The sequence below is a fragment of the Fundulus heteroclitus genome, chromosome 17 (assembly GCF_011125445.2).
Source record: "Fundulus heteroclitus isolate FHET01 chromosome 17, MU-UCD_Fhet_4.1, whole genome shotgun sequence".
NCBI classification, from domain to species: Eukaryota; Metazoa; Chordata; class Actinopteri; order Cyprinodontiformes; family Fundulidae; genus Fundulus; species Fundulus heteroclitus.
In genome coordinates, this window is record NC_046377.1 from 8,179,487 (window position 1) to 8,203,424 (window position 23,938).

Sequence of the window (23,938 nt, forward strand, 5' to 3'; positions counted from 1 at the left end):
GTGACGCCGCTTTTTCCCCACATCTATCCCTCCATCCACCCATCTAGTCGCTGACTGAAAGCTCCATTCCATCCTCTCATTCCAGCATCAACCATCTATCTCATTTTTCTGCTTCCAACTCCCTCTTGCTCTCCACTCATCTATAAATTCGATCAAAACCTCGCCGGGACGCTCGTGCATCCATCCATCCAGCTGTTCATCTGCTCCTCTTTTTTTTCTTCTCTCTCTCTCTCTCTCCGCTCCCCATACGGCCCGCCGCTTCATACGTCCCACCTTCATACATCATTAGGCAATCTATATGTCAGTGCTTCCCGACCCTCGCGCTCTGAAAAAAAAAAAAAAAGGAGAAGAAAAGAACGACGCTGCCCACGGCTGAGATGTTCCTACCTCTTGGTAGCGGGCCAGTCCTCCGTTGACGGCGGCGTCGATGACCCCGTTTAGGCACATGGTGAGGGGGTTGATGTTCTGCATCTGCCGGCTCTGACACTGGGCGATCAGCGTGCGCAGCTGCAGGTTCTTGTTCTCGATCACCTCGATGGCGTTCTCCAGTGGGCTCACCTCCACCTGCGAACAGGGATGTTTAAAAAAAATTTGATTTTTGATTTTTTTTCAAATGTCACTGGATGCAGCTGTACTGGTGCCTCTTAACAAATCAGAATCTAATCGAAAAGTGTTTTTTTTTATATATTCAAATATTTAATTCAAAAAGCAAACCTTGCACAGATTTACTATACTCAAAGCATTCAAGCGTTTTCTACTTGTTGCTTTTGATGATTTTGGATAGAATATGATTACGGAGACGAATAAAAATGCTTAAGCTCCTCAGGGAGTGTTGTTGTTGGCCAAATCTAATCAACAGAGATAGATAGATAGATAGATAGATAGATAGATAGATAGATAGATAGATAGATAGATAGATAGATAGATAGATAGATAGATAGATAGATAGATAGATAGATAGATAGATAGATAGATAGATAGATGTTCATGCATAAAACTGGCAGACAATAATATATATATATATATATATATATATATATATATATATATATATATATATATATATATATATACAATTTTTGGAAAATAGGAAAGATTATGTCCTGTTGTGTGTGCCTGGTCAAAATGTTATTACGGTAATACATAATGACAAATAACGCTTCTTGATAGTTTCAAGCGTGTTTCTAGTGATCTTCAATAACGATAGAGCTGAAAACAGACTGGTACCTTCCACTTGTGCCTCCTTAACGTTGGACATTAAACATTTACACCACAGTATCACTTTAAATACTCATGGGATTTAGCATTCAATCGGCAGTATTAGGCAGCTCTGATTTAGATTTTTTTTTTTTTATTCTCAAACAGTGAATGCTTTTACTATTTCTTTGCACGACACTAATTTAGAGGTGGTTTACTCAGATATTTTGTCCAGTTCTGATTCAAACGAGTGAGGGACTTTTATGTTCTTCTTGGACTGAGCTGAGACTTTTGTGCAGTTTCAGAGCCATTTTCTGTCGTATTGAAGTGAAATTATTAAATGCGTTTTGCTAAAAGCAAAAATAAACAATTAAAATGCTCTTCGCAAGCTCAGACGTGGGTGATAATTATCTTGACATCTCTTCAACAAGTGTGCGCATGCAGCAATTACTCGGCTCCTGGTCACTTTTTGTGCACGCTCTTCCTTTCATCCTCCATTTTCGACTTTCCAATTTTAGCGTCTCACAAAGCCTAATCCTTTCGCCAATTTCATATTTCATATGCAATTGTGCCGCTAAACCATTGCAGGGGTAATACAGGCTTTACATTCAGACAATTTCACACCACGCCAAGCAGCTGGAACTAAAGAATTTGAGCTTAGACCTTAAGAGACACATGCTTGCCTCGTGTTTCGCATATTCGCCGGACAAAACGGCATGCGAATGTCAGCCCACTTCTTTGGGATCTGAATGTCACAAAAAATATTTTTACAGGATTTATTTTTTCATGTTTAAAAACCAACACGTATGAAAATGGTAGAAATACAAACATTTCCCAAGATCCAAGCCATTTTTTGGGGATGCCAATAGTTACTTCGGTATTGGCTGGCTGAGCCCTCAATTGCAACCTGCAAAACTGTAGTGTCCCTTGTGTGTGATGGCTGTGTGTGATTTTATGTCTTCAAGGTAATTTTTTTCAAGAGTGTTCACACTCACCAGCTCTCTCTTCTCAACTTCAAACCAGCGGGAAATGCCTGGGAGACTCTGCACCAAAGTCAGGGTAGTCCTCTCCACCCACAGGCTCTGCACAAAAAAAAAATAATAATAAAAAAATCAGAAAAAAAGCAATCCAGCATTATTGTGATGATCATTAATGGAGAAAAAAATATATATATCCCTGCTCACGCCTAATGCACAGATGGACTCAATCTCTAACTTATGGCTGTTCATGATCCAAAGGTTCACTTCTGCATGCAGGTAAGGCATCACGTCTCATCTCTTATGTCATCATTCACGTTCCAGCGCTTACACAGTCGGCTGGCGTGCTTGTCAATACGCCCGTGTCTCGCAAGGTCACTCTGACAGAATGCAAATAATGGCAACTTGAGGATTTTCAAACTGGCTTTTAATGTACCAGAATCCTCCCATAGTGCTCCCTATGTGATGCAACTCATGCCACAATGCAACCGGATTCAACTAACGTAAGGAATAGAAAGCTTGTTCATATTTACTGTGCAGGGTTAGCTGTTTACAGATTAATTCATATCAATTCAAATTCCAAAAATGCTTAATTTATCCCAAAGATAAATTAAATGTTGATGTAACTCCTTTTGTCAACGAGTTATAGATGGTGATGGCTGTGGGCAGGAACAATCTCCTGTAGCGGTCCGTTTTACAACCAATCTGAATGGCCTTCTCTAAAGTCTCCAGTGTTTGAATCTACTGTATTTACCAACACTTGTCAATGTCTTTTGCGGGGATCTACTGGGTCTGGTATCCAGCCTCCGATATCCTGAAAATCCATTGCATCTAATTGCTTTAAGGAGTCAGCCAATTACATTTGTGCAATTTAATTTAAGTATAAACACAGTTCTGGTCAGTTGATCTGAGGGGAAAAATGATCAGAGAGGCAACCCTATTCCCCGGCCTCTGGAGGAGCTGCAGAGATCCACAGCTCAGGTGGGGAACTCTGCCGGTATGACAATCATCAGTTGTGCACTCCACCAATTGGGCCAGAGTGGGGGGTAGAAATAAAACTGTTGAAGGAAAGCCATAAGCATGTCCCCTTTGCAGCAATGTAGCAGAATAGCAAACGCGAGGAAGAAGGGAAAGCATCCTATACCTCCCTTCCACTTCCCAACCATGCACTACTTTATGTTGGTCTATCGCAGGAAGGCTAATTAAATGTATTGGGAGAGAAAAAAAGAACAATGCACTTTTTTGTTCAGGACACTTTACACATGTATCCCAATTTGTGTTTAGATACAGGATGGGCTAATTCGTTTACTTTCAATCTGGTTTTGAACCCAGTGTCTGTGTCTCCAGAACCCCCCCCCCCTCCCCTCCCCAAAAGAAAGAGCAGCTGAGAGCTGATATGCGGTATCGATCCAGTGTCCTCACGCTGAAGGAGGGTCTTCCGACTCGCTACACAGCCCCGCTGCCCTTTATTGATTTTATGCTTTTAAAGGCCAAGAAACCTACCTGAACACAACTTGCGGGAGCAGGAAGTTGACAGAAAAAGTCTTGCATAAATACAAGGCTATGCTTTTCTGAGAAAAATAAAGGAAATAAAAAAGTAAAGAAAACGGTTTGGTTTCGATTTGGTGGCTTTTTTTTTTAAATTTATAGCGATCGTGCAATAATCATACATTACCACACCCCCTGTGCACTCCAGTCGCAACATTAATGTTTATTACACGCTATTCCTACCTCAAGGCCAGAGACATCCAGCCTAAATGAAAATGCGATACCGTGATTAAATTTAGCCAAGTAACCTTGATGGAAGTGATGAGAAAACGGCATGCGTGCAATAAAAGCTGAATATTTATGAGTGTAATATTGGGCTCTGTGTTGCTGGGCGTCTTGGAGTGCGTGCAGCTGCAGGACCGAATCAGCCTGAAAAGGCTTCATTTGCGCTCAAGCCTTACGCGGCTCTGACTACTGCCTGGGTTTTTCGGTGTATAATTACCGACGCCGTCGCTTTCCCGATGAATAAAACATGCACTCCATGCACAGACTAATACCTGAGCACAAACTACGGCTACCTACACAGCGCATGATAGAAGAGCGAGGGCGCCTAGGATGTCAATGAGGCTGTTTCAGGTGGTTCTGAAGGGAAACTAATAGAATTATTGGAGTTTTATTCTCTCACTTCGCAGCACAGAATATTTTACAGCTCTTCCACTCGCAGTCAAAGGCTCGCAAATAATTCCCCCCAATACCCATATGTGCTGGTCTTCCCATGTTTCGGAGAAATGTACTTTTCCTTTACCTTAAACTCGTTCTCCTTGTCTTTGGTGCCCTTGTGGAACGGCCGGTCGTATCGGAACCTCCAGATGTGATTAAACTTGTAGAAGCTTTTGATGTTGTCCGGCACCCCGTCTCGCTGCAGCACGTCCTGGCTCTCTGGGATGGGAGTAACAGCGTAGATCTGCAGGTCTGAAAGCCTGCGAGTCAAGGAAAAGTGCAAGAGACCGACCAGGGGAAAAAAGTGCTGCGGGGCTGAAATGGACGACAATTTTTCAACGACCTGGAAGAACGCGGGAACCTGAGGATGTCCTGGCGGGAAGACGAGGACACACACACGCACGCACACACAAATAGACCAGAATGTTTTTAGTTTTTTTTTTCCTAGTGTGATTGAGTGCATTGTTTACATCCACACGGAGGAAGGGGGAAGCTGATAGAATAGAAGATGTGTGAGTGTTGTTAAAGCAAGCAGTGGAAGGAGACAAAGGAAGAGAGTCAGTGTTCTTCTACACAGCTCAGCCTCACCTTCGTTAGGAGAGACTCCCGGCCTGACGGGCAGCTTTTCCACAGAGAGGACGGCTGATGTGCATGAACTCAAGTGCGTGAGCGTTTGTGTGAAGGATACACGACTGGGTGGACAATCTGACAGAGACGCTATTGATCGGTGTCATGCGAAATAGCACACCGGTTTGGTTGTAGACAACCACAGTCAGTGTCTAATTCACACGCATGTGCCAAAACATATGGTCAGTCTAAATGCGCATATGTCGTTTCACATGTATGATCATACAGATTGCATGTGCGGAAACAATTCGCATGTGCCTGTAGAGGGTTCACATGTGTTCTCACCCAATTTGCATGTGCACAGATATAAATCACACACCATACACCCATACATTTTAGATTCACATGTAGATACGTCAAAAAAAAAATATGCATAAGGTTCCCGTGTACACACAAATGTCCCCTGTATGATTCACACCGGAAAATCTACATGCACGTTAGATGTGCATGCGTAAAACCGACGAATTGGCAGACAAATAACTCGCATGTTCACTTTTACAGTTCACATGTACACACACCCTTTTCACACGTGCAAATCCATTATGTTGCACCCACATGCTGCACATTTCAAATGCACACACGTGCACAAACATTAGTCACCTTGTCTACGCCTAATACAGCCCTGCACATACTAGTCGCATGATATACAATTCACATAAACACACATAATTAACATGAATACACACGATCCACAAGGACCCACATTTTAACTGTGCACCTGCGATCCACATGTATGCACGTGTTACAGTATGCGTGTTAACCTAAGAGAGACAATGCATGTGTGCATGCTAGCAATTCCCATGTACATGTTTGGATTTCGCTAAACACGAACACATTTTCATTTTACAGTTCCCATTTACCTGTAAATATTTACATGTGCACACGTTCTGTTTGCACATGCAGGCATAGAGAAAAAAAAAGCGTGTGCGTGCAAATAGGGGCCTCATGCATGTATACAAAAGTTGATTGAGAGGTGCACAGGTGCAAAGCCCATGACACAGAAGCAGTTCACAAGGGGATATATGTGTATATATAATCCAGATGTATGTGTACGGATCTCAGATGTAGATTTAAAAAAAAAACATGCATATGTTTTGGTCCCTGTGTCTGTGTGTGGTGTTTTTAGTGCATTTAGTCTATGCAGGCCGACACTTGTCCCATACATTTGTGTGAATAATTAACAAGGCCAACATGTTGTATTTATGAATTCAAACAATCCGCAGAACTCAAACAAGCGCCTCCTTTTGTTATTCAGGAGGTGTTACACGTGTACAGTGAGAGTGTTTGGCTGGGTTTGTAAAAAAATGCAGAAGAATGCAAAGTATAATACACAAAATATATAATATATATATTTTGTGCAGCTCTGTGGTAGCCAAGGCAGCCAGAGATGCCATTCTTACAGCTAAGCATTCGAGATATGCCGACCGATTTTTCAACCTTTTTTCCCCAAGATCAGATAGAAATTATGTATTTCTTAATGTTTACTTTTACTATATGATTAGCAGACTATTGGAATTTGCTACTTTTCTGTGAAGCTTAAAAAACAAAACAAAAAAAACGCTTTATTGCAAAGCATTTTCCAGTAATCTAGCGAAAACCCATTTACCCTCTTGGAGAAACCAGCTTATGGGTTCATTTTCCAAATGTTTTCCCCACCAGTGTGCCTGATTGCAGTTTTTGGCAAATCCCGGTTCCTCCATGCACTGTGCAGTACAGCGCAGTCGTCTATTTTTGCACGTGTACGCTCTCTGATTACGATTGCAAGACGAACGGCGAGAAACGGCCCGCGAATGCTCATCGCGATCAGTCATGGATACAGAAAACTTACAGGTGCCCTGTGCATTATGTGGTGCCAGTAGTCGCTTTGCGCGGACACATCCTGCATTGCCAAGGATACACTGTGCATCTGCCTGGTAGATGGTCTGATCCGGCTGGTTGACGTGCTGCATGGCGATGGCGTGGGGGAACTCGTTGAGCATCCGCTGCTGGAAAGCCTCCAGCCTCTCGTAGTCATGGCCGCGGCACACAAACTCTTTATTCTGCAGCAGTTCAAAGAGAAAAAAAAAAAAAGCAGCACGGGGTTAGTTTGACATCTAGTGGCTGCGGCGGGTAACTGCAAACTCCGACAAGGACAGGGCCTGTTACATCATTAAATGGCGCAGAATAAAAGTTGCTGAATGTCACCTTACACAGGAGGAGTCTTATGTAAGGCGATGTTAATTCGCTCTGCAGATTTATTTCGGTTTTGCAGAGGAGAAAAAGAATGACAGAATGCAATATGGAGAATATGGAAATAATGAGGGGGGGCTTTACCCGTAAGAAGAAGGGGAACTTCTTTCCATAGAAGCCAACTCTGAAGAATTCAGGCTCTAATCTCTGCTGGTCCATGATTTTGTCATACAGGGACGCTTCCATCATCTGACAAAAACAAAATAGTGAAAAAAAAAAAAAAAAAACAGAAACTTCATTTTTATTTGCTCACCCAACTTAAACGGATTAATAACAGTCCCGTTTTGAAATGGATGTCTGCAGCTCTTCTCACAGCTTACCCTCATTTTGCTCAGGTTCCTGTAGTCGTAGTAAGACTCGTATTGGTCAGCAAGCTCCCTGCAAAGGATGATGCCGTTCTCCCAACACTGAGGTTTTAAAAAAAAAAAAAGAAAGAGGGGGGGGAAATAAACACACACGTCAGCACCAAGCCTAAAGGAAAATTACACTTCAGACGTGCAGGATTGCTGTCACACCACATGATGGCAGTATTGAGCCAACAAAACTCTAGACTCTAATGGACCCTGTCCGTTGCACAGGTACTGGTACAGAATCCAGCAGACTTGCTAATTAAACAGGAAGCTCTTCTTTCCTGCTGCCTCCTGCGCTGTCGCACCAGCAGATGGTAAAGCTGGCGAATGTGTGGGGGGGAAAGTGGACTATTAGTAACAAGATGAATAGTCCTAAAGATTCCCTCAATTGATCTGGGATGTTGGAGTTCTCGATCATCTGAAAAGAGTTTCTGTTAGGAATCATGCAAAGCCCCGATTACACCGAGGAAACATTACCGCCGGCTATAATCTGACGACGTGGCAGCGTGAGATTAACGGAAATGTATCAGAAACGCGGAGTAAGCTGGTCCATGCTGTGTGCCGCGGCTCACCTTTCCCCTGTCAAAGTTCTGGATGATGGTGAGATGCAGGTACTCCTTCCTCTGCCACTCGCTCTGCATGGGGTAGTTGAGGAACTCTCGGAGCGGCCTGTCCGACCATTCCAGCAGCTCGTCGTACAGCAGCAGGGTGTACGAGGCCTCTGCAAAACACACAAAGACAACATCTCAGATTAAACGTCTGCCGTGAGACAACAACTGGAGCGCGCCAAAAACAGTCCAGCCTCTCAGAAGTATTTACACGCCTTGAAACTTTTTCACTTTTTCTCTGTTAGAACCACACGTTCTCATGGATGTTATTGGGATTTTATTTTTCTAGAAAATGTTGATGTTTCCCAGTGAACATCACTCCTGTCACAAGTCTTGTGCAGCATCCTCGCTGGCTTTCTTCCAGAGTTGCCCGTTTCTCGCCTCAACCGTCCTTTCATCGACTCTGAAAGGTGTAGCCAACCTGGCAACCTTTTTTGACCTCTCTGGCAACCGTCTTTCAAAAAATGCGACAAGTGGCAAACCTAGAGGCTTTTTCCAGTGACTTTTAGCGATCCCAACAGAAACGCTCGTATCGTTGCTAATCTTCTCAAAGGGCAGTGGGCCTTAACCCCTTCTGAAAGCAACCACGGGGGGTTTCAGTCCTCGGCCGTCAGTAGTTACCACAGCTCACTATAAATAGATCAGGCATGTAGGAAGTTGCTGCTGGTGAGATGTAGGTATAAAAATGTCTGTTTAAAATTAATCACTACACAAATATGTATATTGAATATGCTGTCTATTTAGACTATTAAAGCAGATAATACACAGAAAATGCAAAAAAAAATAAATAAATAAATAAATAAATAAATAAATAAATTAAAAAAAATCGACTTATTGTTTTTATTGGGCCATAATTTAAAAAATCCACCCACACTTTGGAAAACTGAACTACAAGAAATGAAAGAAAACCAGTAATGCTTGGTTCACCTGGAAGGAAAATTAGCCGGATTTTTGCCCCGATCCTCCTTTTCCGACAATCTTACAAATGCCTCGATTATCAGGATGGCTCTTAAGATAATTATAAAAAATATTCCTGCCATTTGTGGTGTGCTGAGAGTGATTTAGTCGCTCAGAGGGACGTCGGGACTTCTCTGACCTCAAATCTGGGCTATTCAACAAGCTGGATTGTCTTGGCCCGATTTCCTAGCGTGTCTGGGTTTTACCTGAGGAAAAACGAACACGCCGCCCATTGAATGTGACGTGTGGCCAATCAAAAAACGAGGTGCGGGAAAAAAAAGCCAAAAAAAATCATGTCCATATCAGTGTAGCAAACGCAAAGCTGCTGTTCTTGCCGTCTCCACTCCTTTAAACAACGGCTCTTTCTTATTGTGATGTTTGTCTATGTTAAAGTTAGTCCACAAACTATCACTGGTGGGACATGTTTATTTACTTTGAATTCATATTTGATACCGAGAGGTTTTGCATGATTTCCCCTATGACGTCGAAATGTTCTTAAGTGAAATACGTCCGTGTGTGGCGTGTCGGAGCGTGTGAGGCTTCTCACGTTTTCGAAAATCAGGCCACAATTTTAAAAATTTGCCGTGTGAACCAGTCATAAAATCAAATGCGGGAATGGTGACTCTGACCTAGCCTGGCCAGTCTGACCGTTTTACACCGCGTGTATTCAACACACAGCTTGTCAGGTTACCGGACCAATCACAGCGCCGGTAGCTGGAGTTTACGATGCATCACTCTTAGCGGCAGAATTACCCATAATGCAGCAACACTTTTCTACACCCATAAGCAGATTTAGAAGCAGACACCATGTCTACTTTTAAGACTAATCTTAAAACTTTCCTTTTTGACAAAGCTTATAGTTAGAGTGGCTTATGTTACCCTGAGCTACCTCTATAGTTATGCTGCTATAGGCTTAGGCTACTGGAGGACATCAGGATCTATTTCTCTCACTCTGCTGAGTTCTACTGCTCTCCAGTTTTGCATTGCATTACATTGAAATGACTGTTGTCATTTCAGCTTTTAACTTTTTGCTCTCTTTCTTTTTTTCTTCATAGTAGATACACCTGGTCTGGCGTTCTGTTAACTGTGACATCATCCAGGGAAGACAGATCACCTGCTATTACCATATAATGTAGAACAGATTACTGGATCAATGTTTGCTTCGGTGCTTTTTTGTCTCTCTTGTTGTGTCTCTGTTCTGTCTTCTGTAACCCCAGTCGGTCGAGGCAGATGACCATTCATACTGAGCCCGGTTCTGCCGGAGGTTTTCCTTCCCGTTAATGGGGAGTTTTTCTTTCCACTGTCGCTTTATGCTTGCTTAGTATGAGGGATTGCAGCAAAGCCATGGACAATGCAGACGACTCTCCCTGTGGCTCTACGCTTCTTCAGGAGTGAAAGCTGCTTGTCGGGACTTTGATGCAATCGACTGGATTCCCTTATATAGGAAATTTTTGACCAATCTGTATAATCTGATTGAATTTGACTTTGTAAAGTGCCTTGAGATGACATGTTTCAAGAATTGGCGCTATATAAATAAAATTGAATTGAATTGAATAACAGGCAAGATGGTGGCTGCAATGGAGCAATGTTTTAATGACTCCCCATTACTATCTCCTAAATTATCTGGATACATAAAGCCTTAACAATCGGCTGCTTTAAGGGCTAAAGCTAACTCTGACCAGCTTCTCTGTCCTCATTCAATTATTCCCACAGTATGATGATGTCATCACTGTGTTTCTACAAGTGGACAGTGAGCTCAGGGTTATGTATACACTGTAAATGCTTCCCACACATTTCCATTATTTTTTTGGTAAAACGTTTCTCCTTCACACAAAAAAAATGCACTACTGTGTGTTGGTCCATCACATGAAATCTAAAACAAATAAGCTTGCGTTTATAATGTGACAACACGTGGAACAGTTCAAGGAGTACGAATACGAAGATGCACGGCTTTAAAAACTCTCTCGCCAGATAGTACCTGTGTAGTTCTGAGCTTTGAGGTGAAGGTCGTACAGTTTGTGGATGTAGCGGATGTACATTTCCTCCTTGTTCAGTTCCGTTTTGTAGAAGTTCTGCGAGGGGCAGCGGATGGTTTGGTTAATAGGGAAACAAAGGAGAAGGAAGTCAAACAGGGGGTAAATCATGAGTTTAAAAAATGCAAATAAGCACCAATAAAATAGATGTGGATGCTTGACAAAAGGTGCAATAACACTGCGGCAAAGCTACAGAAACTTCTGATTCATTCGCCCCCACGCAGGCGGTGGTTTTAGTTACATAAGCGAAGCCTGCAGGGCACACACTTAGATTTTCAATCTAATAAAATCTCACGAATCAGTATTTGCTCTGCAAAAGAAACAACTGTATCCAGGAGCCGAAAAACCAAAGTCTCAAGCATTTAAGGACCACTTATGTTTTTCCTGCATTTCATAACAACCCTTAATGGAATCAAAAGTATATGAAGGATATTGATATTACAAAATGTCAGAGGCAGCCATGTATCTGATGTGTTTTTATTGGTTTTGTCTAGCTGTAAGGAGAACATCAATACTGCTTAGATTAAATGACTTAATTAGGACAGTGAAGGCAACTGAACAAGTATGAAATAAATTAAACAAACACAGACTGAATGATTGTTGAGTTACTTGGGACAATAGTAAGTCTAACAGCATGTTCACTAGAGTACAACCAAGATTATTAATTAAAACATTTGATGCACATGACAGTTTGCGAACAGATGCTTTTACTTTTTAAAGGGGATGTTGTGACGTACTCCCGAGCATAGCATCAGGGTGATGAGGGCAGCCTTTAAATGATCAGTTTGTGACTTCCTGACTTTAATCAACTACCAAACCCTATTGTTGGCTTATTTCCTGTGATTTTCTCCAGCTACAACGGCAGCGAGCGATCCGCTTGTGTTCTGTTTGGCCACTTATTCTCCTGAGTTCTGAAGCACATGCATGTACATAGTATTGAATTTATTAACCATGTACTATTATATTGGGGGTCTGTACCAGCAAATACCTGTTATAAGAAGAAAAGTAATGCCTCGATCGGGACATAACCAAATGTTAAACCACTCTTAGCTTTTTATTGGATAAGGAACGTGTCTAAAATGTACCAACTGAATATATTTTGAAAGATTTTGAGTGCCACCTCCATAGTCTGTCATTGTTGGCCTAACCTTCATTTGATACATCATATTAACATGCATGAGTGACAATTATGTTTTCTTTTGTTGTTCTTGAAACTGATCATCTAGTTTATGCTACCTGCCTGGCTGGGATGGAAGAAATGGCTCCGCTATTTTCATGCGAAGGCTGTTTTTAGCTGCTTTGTGTAAAATGAAGCCGGCTACTTGAGGGCATTTGGCAAACAAATGTTCTCACATTAACTAGATGTTCACAGCAGTGGAAGTAAAAGTGAATCGTATAATTGGTTTTACGAAAGAACATAAACGTACCAATAAGCTGACGGTACATCCAATCTTTTTACCGTCCACTTCCCCCAACTTCATACAATCTCTGTGAATTAAACACAAAAAATATATATAAAACTATATGACATGAGAACCAAAACAGACACGGTCAAGGATCTCGGAGGACAAGGTGGAGCACTGCAAAAACGGAACTTTAGATAAGTAAAATGTTCTTAAAATGTGTGTATTTGTCCTTGATTTGAGCAGGTAAATAAGATGATTTGCCAATGGAATAAGATTTTTGCACTTAAAATAGGAACAACTCATCTCCATCATCTTATTGTGCAGGATGTCTTATTATCTTATTTTAGGGGTCAGAATACTCATTCCATTGGCAAATAATCTTATTTACCTGCTCAAATCAAGGACAAATACACTAACTTTAGGAACATTTTACTTATTATTAGATCAGTTTTTGCAGTGTGTGTGTGTGTGTGTGTGTGTGTGTGTGTGTGCTGTCCGACCTGTAGTCCAGCAGCCTCTCCATCAGACGTGTGACAGTTGCTATCAGAGAGATCCCGCTCTCCCTCCACGTCTCCCTCTCAATCTTCTTCAGCAGACTGCGGGACAAATGAAGAGAGACAAGAACAAGACGGAGAGAACATCAAGACCCGAAGTGGCGAGAGACAGAGAGAGACAGACAGAATGGGAGCAGGAACGGCAATGGAAGAAATTACTGAAGAAAGAAGATGGCACAAAGCAAAGAGGAAATTAATCTCAACCATGCAAGTGTCACCTATGCTTGTTCGCTCGCCTCCCGGAGTTATAATATGAGACTAAACAAATTATACAGATTATAATAACTGGTTGGTTTGATGGAAAGTTAGAACACACACACTAAAGTTTTTTTTTTTTTTTTTTTTTTTTTTGGGCCAGACCAAATCGTTCCCCCTGTTTCCCCTCACAAAGACGACACAGAGACCAAAGAGGAGAGCATCTTACCTAGGGTACGGACCAAACAGAGGAATTCTACTCCAGGCGGGAAGCATAGGCGGAATAAATTAATATCAACATGATTAAAATCAGCACAAACTCACACGGCTCAGCTTAAGGAGTGGTAAAAAAAAAAAAAGAAAAGAAAAAAGGTGGAACAGTTTTTGAAAAGCAAAGTAGAACCAAAGCATGTTGAAATCATGAAAAAAAAACAACGTAATTTACTGCAATTTAAAACAGAAAAAGCAACACGTTACAGGCTAAAAAGAATAAATTTTGTATGTATGTTTAAAGAAACTATCTTCTTTTGTATAATTACAATGTTCTACACATTACAGATTACATAAACACATTAAGCTCCACCAGTACTTATGGATCTTCATGAACTTTGTTATTTCTCACACGTAACAAATGACGGTGGGGTGAATGATTTACAACAGACGGTTGACAGTTTATTATACACCTACGGTGTCTTATCGAAGTGTTATAATCTCTGTTATAAAATGTTATAGACGTACACATTTTGCCAGGTTGCAAGCACAAACCTTAAGGTATTTTATTGGGATTTTCTGAGATAACCAACCACAACACAGTTTCCTTGACCCTGCAGGAAAAAAAAAGTGCCTGCTACAGGTGGCTAAAGACCTGAGACTGGGGTGGATGTTTACCTTCCAAAGTGGACAACAACCCTGAACATACAGCCAGATTTACAATGAAAACGGTTTATATGAAGGGTGTTATAAAGTCCTAGTCAAAGCCCTGACCTAAATTAAATAAGAAGTCTGTAGCAAGATGTTTAAATTCCAATGAGTGATCTTAAGATGTTTTGCAAGGAATAGATAGACATTTCAGTCTTTTGATAAGCAAGGCTGGTATAGACACGCCAATAGGGACTTGAACCTGCAACTGCAGAACAAGGTGGTTCAATAAAATGCTTACTCAGGGGGGCTGGCTAGAAATGCATGCCACATCTTCCAGATTTCCATTTGTAAAAACACTCCAAAACAAACGTCATAGTTGTGTATCGACTTCGTGTCCATCACATAAAAATCCCAATAAAGTACATTTTATTTGTGGCTCTTGAAATGGAACCGATACTTTAAATGGGACGAAATGTGAATACTTTTGTAAGGCCTTGCATGTGGAAGTGAGGAGACGTATCTTATGCAAATGAACTTGAATTATTACAATATTTAACAGGAATGATTTCACGGCGATGCCCAAATATTAGCCCACAATGGAGGGCAACATAACGGAAAAAAAGAAAAACAAACGTTAAAAGTAGTACGCACACACACACACACACACACAGACAGACGCACGCAAACAAACCATAAGCAGATGCAGCAGAAATCTGCAAACAGAGGGACAGAATGAAGAAGGCCCAGCAACAGATGAGGTGTGAGCGAAGATCAAAGTGACAGCATTAGAAACAACCTCCACTACTTACCTCTTCATGTAACTAATCTACCTGCTTTTAAATTCTCCAAATGGAGAAGCCCGTAAAACAGGTTACTTAACACTAAGGTTAAAATGAACTAGAAACAGAGGGTGAACCGTTTAGGCTTTTTGCCACGTCTCCACTGTTTGCTTGACAAAAAGCGTTCTATGTCAAACCATTCTGGATCATTCTATGTCATCTGTGTTGTTTACTTTTATCTTTTCATTACTCACATGCTGTTGAAGAGCTCCCTGTACGTTTCGTCTCCTTTACCCTCAGACATCAGACTGTCCAGCTTGTCAATCAGCTTGGCCTCCACCTGGGCGGGTTAAGAAGAGATCCAGCCAATTCAGCAACATTAATACAATCAATGTACAGAAGCTCTGACTTCAGAGTGCTTTTCCTCATAGTTAAACATGTCAAAAAACATCAGTTTATATTTGTCTTACTCCAGTGGGTTCATTCTTGTACTTTTAGAGATGCTGTCATGCACAAATTCCCATTCCATCTACAATGTACGGCTAAACTACACATCTCTAACTTGAAGTACATATCTTTAAGAGAATGACAATCAAAAAAAACTCTTATGAAATACTAGGGATAATTATAATTAGCAGTCTTTTTCACGTTAGTGATGTCAGAAGGAGAAAATGGAGGATGTTCTTGGAGGCTGCAATTTTAAAGAGATAAGAAGTCCAGCCGACTTTGGGAGCCAATGGGGCATTCAGAACAACAAAGCTGAAAGGATTGCAGAAAACGTCTTCAATTTTATACTTTTCAGCTTTCTACCTTCACCTATGTGGACAAATTATATTGAGAAAATCCAAATACTATTTAAAAACTTGTCTTTAGAATATTTCTGTCTTGTATGTACCACACAATAAAGTCAACTTTCACTTAAAAGATGCATGCAGATTGGTCCCTCTAGTGAGAGTGCTTAAAAACCTCTTTGTACATTAATGTAGCCCTAAGGTTCAATTTGGTGGAAAGAGGCATGGGCATTCACAATGTCTTTATCTGTTTGCAGGGAAAATAGCCAGAGTTGATTTAATCTGTTGCATTAGCCTTCAGAAACGACTTCTGCTAACACACAAGTACCAAGGATCCCGCTCAATAAGCTCGCCTTTATGTGAGCTATCCATCTCCCGCGTTTTAAAACCCTGAGCCGCTTCCTCTTTTTTTCAACTCATTCGACTACCTCTAAACTCCTTATGGCATAAACAGGAAGATTTTAGGAGGCCTATGTAAGTTTAACAGTGGCCCACCTGCTTGAAATTTCCGCTGCGTCTCTGCTCCCAGTCCATCATGTCGTGGAAGATTGGGATCATGACATTCCTCAGATCGGGTTGGGGCACCAGGGTCACCTCCAGGAAGGGCCCAATCATGGCTGGAATAAAGTTCAACTTGTGTTCCCCTGTATCCGGGATAAAGTTCAGCACGCAGGTTAGACTTTCCATTTACTGGGGAACTTTCGGGCTTGACATTATGCCCGAGGCAATTTCATCCGGGGAAGCTCTTCCTCGTTGGCCATCAACAGTAAAACGTCTCAGACAACGTGATTCGTCTGCAGAAATGTTGCCAATTTAAATCATTTTGCGGCATATTCGCAAATTGATTTTAATTTAATTTAATTAAGACTCATTTAGGCTCCTATTGTGATCTATGACTGCACATCTGATACTGTGGGTATCTTAAGAAAATCAGCTATTCATTATTAACATTATTATTTTTATTATTTATACAGACTTTCTGATCTGTTTACTTCAAATATTTATTTCTGTGAACTTCACTGATTATTTCTTACAGCTAATGACACAGAAATACTGTCTAAATAACATTTTCTGAACACACTTTGCTTCTTCTAGACTCCATTAATCTGCTAGTTTATGGTACTCTGAGTAGCCAGCTTCTTTAGCAGTGAGCCTTTAGCCTCACTGTGGATTCAGTAGTCTTTTCTACGACTGTGTCCGCCTTTACTATCAAAGTTAACATAAACAGATAATTGTAACACATGATTGTGAGTGTAATGATGGTGTTAAAACGTATTAAAAAAACTGAACGAATGTCTGGTTGCCTCCGACTTAAGCCTGTTTGCTGCTCCTGAAATGAAGTGACTTTTCGATGATTTTTTTTTAGTTTATTAAATCTACCTGTGAAATATAAAAAAAATATTTAAAAGGATTAAATATTCAACCAAAAAGTATAATATATTTAAAATCTAAATATATGAGAAATATACATCACATTGTGTGAGACTATCACACATAAGTAATGATTTCCATCCGTTGACTTGACAGTTTACCTAAATTCTGCCACATGCTGAAGATCTCACAGCCCATCATCACCCTCATGTCTCCATATCTGCATTACAAAGACAAAAAATGTTTTTTATCAGGAATGCATGCTAGTGACATTCACTTATTAAAAGCACACGTGCAGTCCACTGTGTTAAACTGTAGCTTCTACTTAGCAAACAGTTTTTTTTTTTCTGAGGTTTGTGTCGGTTCGCAGCAGCCAACACTCACTTCTCCAGAATCTTCTTCCTCTTGGAGGGCGAGAAGGACTCAAGCTGAAGACAGGGCTGGTTGATGAAAATTACCGACAGGTAGAAATACGAGTCCCAAACCTTAAAAATGAGATAAATCAAGCTTTATTTTAAAGTGTTACATTTTCCGGAGTTCAAACAGTCAAGTTGGACATATGTGCAGTCTTAATAATTACATCTTTACTCTTTAATATTTAATTTATTTTGTTTGATCTGGTTTAGGTTTCAACCCAAGATGTTGTTTGTGATTAATTAATTATTAGAAATATAAATCCATCAAAATTTTGTCAGAGCAGAAGAGAAAGTGGCAGATGGCAATCATACCTTGTAATCAAACTTGTCATTGAGGAAATTCTTCCTTAGTGCATCAGAAAGGTAGAGGACTGTTGTGATGATGACGCTGAATGAAAAAGGTAGACATGAGGCATCTTAATTAAATATTCATATCTTAACAGGTCTTGGTTAAACAACAACATAACAAAACAAAAAACATAAAATGCTAATAAATATAGGGAAAGAACGTAGCAGTCTTACTCTCATCTCTATATAATCTAAGGTCAACTTCCCTGGGATTGTGGTCTTACTTGTTTGTGACGAGTCTCATCACCGTCCAGTCTTTGGGAAACATTTCTGGTCTGATTAGGATTCGGAAGACTGTGAAGATATGAAGCAGGAAGTCCTGCAACACACCAGGATGCAGTCAGACGACACTCGGAGGCAGTTTCAGAGAGACAGGTTTCCCCAATATGGTAGCAGTAACCTTCTCCGTCATTATTATGCATCATCTCTAAAAGTGTTCCAACTCCAATAATAACTTTTGCACATTTAAATATAAATCAGCGGTTTTATATTAACAGGAAATTATAAAATATAGATCTCCGGGCTGATCGCAAGTTGCCCGCGCCCCTCAAAATATACTCCGCTTGATTTAGTTCATTATCCAGTAAGCAAACTGAACACAGTATGAAACAAAATATGACGTCTGCAAAAGGATGTGCATTTATTAAAAAACAACATATTAAATTCAACAAAATATGCAATATATTATTCTGCCATAACAAAAACAAACGATAAGAGACAATAAAAAGCGGCAACAAACAGCAGCGGAAACTAAACAAATCCAAATCAATGAATAAAAAAATCTGGCAGGTATTTGCATTGATGATCAAACTTCCAGAAAATCCCAGGTGCAATTAGAGGTGGATGAGTGAGAGCAGTTTCCCCCAGAAAAGGGGAAAACGGGGACAGATGTGGTCTTACCCTCAGGTCGTCTTTGCTGCTGTAGGCCTGCAGCAGCTTCTGGTAGTGCTTGTCGCTCATGTGTCGCAGGAGTGCCAGCAAACACGCCACAAACTCACCCTGGCAGAACAAACGCAAAGAATGAATACGTGTCAGTTTAGCAAACTCTTGTTAAAGTTTTTTTTGTTTTGGCACTAATGGGCTTTATTTGCAGTATTCAGACAGGAAAGGGGTCCCCAGGTCGGGAATCGAACACTGGATGGCCGCGTCGAGGAGTGATGGCCTCACGTTTCAGCTCGACACTGCCTCCAGTTTGACGGAGGTGCGTGGATTTGTCAAATTAAATATCACGTTTGAGATTTAGAAGATTTATGTACGATTTGGTCAGATTTTCAACATCAGGAGAGATTCTAAAGTACTTCCATCACGTTTGAATGTGCGAGTTACTCACTGTAGCGCAATCTGAGCTAGAATAACCGTCTTATCCCCCCCCCCCCCTTTTTGTTCGCTTTCATTTCCTTTAATTAAAATTTTGTGGACAGCTTAGATGTCTAAATAACAGTCCGCGAGAACTAAACCAACGTGATCCGTGTCTAATATAAAGGGAAAGTCCTCCGCTGATATCTGAGTTCCTGTTATCACTTAGCAAAAATGTTGACGTTAATATTACCCACGTCACTATTCCCCATCTGTGCTTGGATCATAAATCTTAATTACTGTCTGTAATATTAATAATCTTAGTGGAGTGATAGTGGCCACTGGTGCGACTCAATTTAAAATCCATAATTACGCTTGAGCATTTTGCACATTCCCAAAACAATTTAGCCTTCACGCACACACGCGCACACGCACACACACACACACACACACACACACACACACACACACATACACACACACACACACACACACACACACGTACGGTGACGTCCTGAAACTGCAGTCTCATGGCAGGCCCAGCAGGTTGGGGCCGGTTGCTGATTTCCAGGATGGTCCTCAGTAACACTCCCAGCAGGCTTTCCACTATTAGCTCCACTTCCTCCGACACGGCAGGGTCCTAAACAGCAGAGAAAACCCAGATTTTTGAACTAAACGGCAGAAGACACTTAACAGTAACTGCATTCAGCTGTCCAAACAGAGAGAGCATTTTGTGTGCCATTTATGAATTGAAAACATATCTATCTAATGGAGATTTGGGGACTTTTTGGCCATTTCTTGATTTGATTAGCCTGGGAGACTTTTTTTAAATTTTATTTTACCTCCCCTACCATCCTCCGCACTGTACTTGGTGCCAAGATTAAACTTTGGTCTATGTCCAGTCCTGTTTGTCACAGAGTTAATTAATGGGTTAAAGAAAACGCTGAGTGCAGAACTGAAAAAGAAGTTCGTTAGAGGCACTAATTTCTTGTAGCCAAGTCAGGAAATTATTTCCCCGACTTCTAAAGATCAACATACATTGGCCTCAACTGAACATTATGTTCTCTTGTTTTTGTTTCCATTTTGAAAAGTGACAGAGAAAAACGACCTCTTCAGGAAGGTGACTAGGGCAACTCAAACATCTCGTCATTAGACCAGATGTTCGGTCCGTCAAGTAGGAATGACCCAAACAATGAGCTGAACAGGAGGAAGCAGCGATAGCTGATGGGACCTCAACGCTTCCCTCATGCTTCCAACCCATGTCCAGCAATCTACCCAGGTTAAAAACTGAATATATAATCTGTCTGTGTGTGAGATTGAGCAAGAGTAATAAATAATTTATGCACATCTTTATACACTATATACACTTCTCATGTATATAAAAGTTGTATAGAAATGTATGTTTATCTCAGCTTTTAAGAAGAAAAAAAAAAAGAAAAGTTCACAATGGTGGCAAGATATAAAAAAAAATTAATAAAACTGGGTAGAAAAGAGAAAAAAACAGAAACCCCCCTTCAAAAAAAAAAAAAAACAGAAAGCTCTGATAATGAGAAGGAGTCTCAGTAGCACATTGGCTGCCAACCCTGTCACCTTCCTTTAAATATGGTGCCAATCTGTTCAGTGTCTGTCCTTATTGGGGCCTTTACCATTAACTGACCTTCTGGCAGAAAACGGTGCAATACAGGCAACCCTCAGCACACACACACACACACACACACACACACACACACACACACACACACACACACACACGAATCAGACAGATGGAAAAGCTCAAAGCCACTTCAACAGCCCCATTGCTAAATTGACCAGCCTCATTAGGGAGCTGCACACCTGCCAATGTCCATGTTACCACCACTAATTGACAGTACACAACAAATGAAGCAGTCTGCTTGCGGAATGTTTTTTTTTTTTTTTTTTTTTTTCCCTAAGGAGGCAGCCTGAAGAATCGATCTTACAGCTGCAGAATCAACTACAGTTGGCTTGAATGACTTCTGCGCATGCAGCCAGCTTTTTGAAAAGACACGATCGACTCTGTTGCATCTGCGCAGCTCACACGGTCCTCTGTGTCATTCAGTCCAACAAGAGAACCATTTGTACTCACCACGGCGCCGTTTTCCTCCTTCTTGATGAGGGACAGCATGCTTGTGAAGATTCGTGCACACATGACCAGATCCCTCTGCTCCTGGAGGCAGGTGTTAAGCACCCGGAGCACGACGGGTAGCAGGATGCAGCGGGACTCTGTAAGGCAAACAGTTGCGTGCACCAAAACGTTACTGTTTATACTCGTTTACTGTTACCTCTTTACCTTTTCTGCGTTGTACAAATGGTTCTGAAAGCAATAAAATGCATTTTGCAGAACGGAAGAACCAGTTTAAAATTTCTTTCTTTTCATGCGACACTTCTAAGAGTTTGAAGTTAGACTCTATTTTCAGCAAAGCTTGCAGGTTTTTGTGACTTTCTTGCTACTATATGCACACTTTTTACCTTCTCAGGGAGGGTTTTGGCAGCATACATTCATGCTCAGTAATTTACATCGTTCTGTAAAGTACGTCTGTCTTTTCTGACTCAAACATTTAAATATCAGATGCTCAGGACAATGTGCACACTTTTTAGCTTCTCAGGATTTGTTGTCGGTGCATTCAATTGGAGCATTATGCCTTGATTTGTGTCTGTAGGTCAATGTGTTAATTCTGAGCTGGTGTCTTGCTGAAATTTCATCAAGGTTACATAATGACAATAAAGATTCTTGGTTCTTGATTCTATATATGCCACGCGGATAAATTTGCCAGGCCTTGTGCATGGTTGGATTGACTGGATTTTCAAGCCTAAAAAAAAAAATAATGCACAAAAATGCATATTTAAGCGCACTCCCCATACCACATTCCTCTTTGATCCCATACTTTTTTGGAGTCGGGACTTCGCTGGCATCATTTTGCCGTGATGTTTTACCACACTTCTTAGCAGAATTTGCAAAACTCCTTTAAACTGACTAGTCTAAATGAATAAAGTATGGTTCACAAATATTCTTCCGGCTTGAGGTTAGGGCCATTCTGGAAGACTAACATCAGCCTGGTTGATCTGTTCCCAAATGTTGATGCATTTGGTGATTTGAAGTCAACTGTAAGAGTTTGGAAGCGTCCCGAGATCATCATTACATTCAGATTGCGCCAATAACAGTAGGGAAAGACAGTCCCACTGCATGATGCTGCCACTACCATGCTTAACAGCTGGCATGTCGCCGTTCAGTTGTGTTACAGAATTGACCTGGCTGCGGTCACCCCAGGTTATTTTGCAGAATAATGCGGTGTTTCTGTTGTAGACTTCCGTAGTAATAAAAAAAAAAAAACTCTTGAAACCGAAACTATATTTTACCATATATAATCTAAAAGGCAGCGGGACGTTTACAGCTTCAGTACTGGCTTCTCACACACAACAACACAACGGGCAGATTTCCGGACGCCAGAGAGCTGATGCTGTGCGTATTTACAAACTTCTGTCCAACACTGAGCACATCTAGGCCGCTTCCAAGCCAACGCCTGTGGATGCGGCTTCACCTGGGTTAATGTAGAGCTGGCTCTCCACCGTCTTGGAAATGCACTGCAGTTTGACCGCCTCCAGGGGACTGTCGGCCTGGACCACGGTGGGCAGGCTGCCCAGCGTCTCCCTGACGAAGCCGGCCACCTCTCGCACCGTGAAGAACTTCAGCAGCTCGCTGTAGATGGCCGGGAATGTTCGCAGGAACACCGCCTGGGCAGAGAGAGGTGAGGGATGTTCAGTCACAACCAACCGAGCCTCTGGGATCACCACAGTCATTTAAATTACCTCAGCCAAAAGCCTTTAAGCTGAAGATTAGATTAAAAAAAAAGAGCCTTTTTAGTAAATGTACATGCCCAGATTACTCATATAGTAAACAATGTTTTGTGTTCAGCCGATGCATTTTTGGCTAAATCAGAAATGGATGGCATAGATCTAATGTTGCAATGAAAACAGAGACAAAAAGCAAGCATGTCAGGGGATTCATCACACCATTTCTCTACAATAAACCACAAAACAAACCTTCATATTCACTGCTGTGTGAGAGGACAGATCTTTTTTTTTAAATAAAACCAAAAATAAATATGCAACAGTAAGAGGAAAATCCCAATCAGGAAGGGATTTGATTGCAACTGCAGCACGTTGGGACTAATGGATTCTACCTATCTGGGTTTGACGTCCGTCAATTCTGGAGAGGACTTTCCCTCTTCGAAAGGTGGTTCTCATTCCTACTGAAACAAAAACATGGTCTCCAGTCTGGGAATGTGCCTCTTGTTGTATAAAAATATCCCAGGAGAATCCTTCTTAGCAGCACCTCAGGGCAAACTCCCTTTGTGTGACTGTGCTGTTGTTTGCTGGCCAGTGTGCGCGGCACATGAAACAGATCAAGTGGCATTAACAGCAGTCTGACCTGCAACCTCCCAAAGCAAATGTTGTGGAGAAAAATACCGACACGTCCTCTGATGCTGCACTCATAAAATGCCTTGCTGAAAGCTAGAATTTTTGAAGATGTTCAGTTTGCCTTGGTACAATTACAATGTGTTTTAATGTGATTTCTCATAGACTGAAACAAAGCAGTACAGAACTGTAAAGGGAACAGTTTTCCCCCCCAAATAAATAAGATGCAAAACGCATTTCTAGCGAGACCCCCAGGATCAACTGAAATCAGAACCTCCATCTTCAGCTTCTTATAGGTGCT

General features: G+C 41.2%; 1 protein-coding gene across 1 annotated transcript in view; it reads right to left on the reverse strand.

The window, feature by feature from the left end:
- The window catches only part of dock4b (dedicator of cytokinesis 4b), a 155,962-nt gene that overhangs the window by 24,974 nt on the left and 107,050 nt on the right, over positions 1-23,938 (reverse strand). Inside the window, exons 23-43 of the mRNA XM_036148815.1 lie at positions 22,761-22,953; positions 21,308-21,444; positions 19,709-19,843; positions 18,808-18,906; positions 18,132-18,226; positions 17,872-17,947; positions 17,528-17,628; positions 17,305-17,363; positions 16,268-16,416; positions 15,236-15,321; positions 13,571-13,597; positions 13,093-13,188; positions 12,614-12,674; positions 11,132-11,225; positions 8,161-8,309; positions 7,559-7,645; positions 7,323-7,427; positions 6,907-7,048; positions 4,468-4,634; positions 2,193-2,279; positions 388-564 (exon numbers count right to left, since the gene is read on the reverse strand). Of these exons, the coding sequence (XP_036004708.1) occupies positions 388-564; positions 2,193-2,279; positions 4,468-4,634; positions 6,907-7,048; positions 7,323-7,427; positions 7,559-7,645; positions 8,161-8,309; positions 11,132-11,225; positions 12,614-12,674; positions 13,093-13,188; positions 13,571-13,597; positions 15,236-15,321; positions 16,268-16,416; positions 17,305-17,363; positions 17,528-17,628; positions 17,872-17,947; positions 18,132-18,226; positions 18,808-18,906; positions 19,709-19,843; positions 21,308-21,444; positions 22,761-22,953 (2,322 nt within the window). The remainder of the gene's footprint in view (positions 1-387; positions 565-2,192; positions 2,280-4,467; positions 4,635-6,906; positions 7,049-7,322; positions 7,428-7,558; positions 7,646-8,160; positions 8,310-11,131; positions 11,226-12,613; positions 12,675-13,092; positions 13,189-13,570; positions 13,598-15,235; positions 15,322-16,267; positions 16,417-17,304; positions 17,364-17,527; positions 17,629-17,871; positions 17,948-18,131; positions 18,227-18,807; positions 18,907-19,708; positions 19,844-21,307; positions 21,445-22,760; positions 22,954-23,938) is intronic.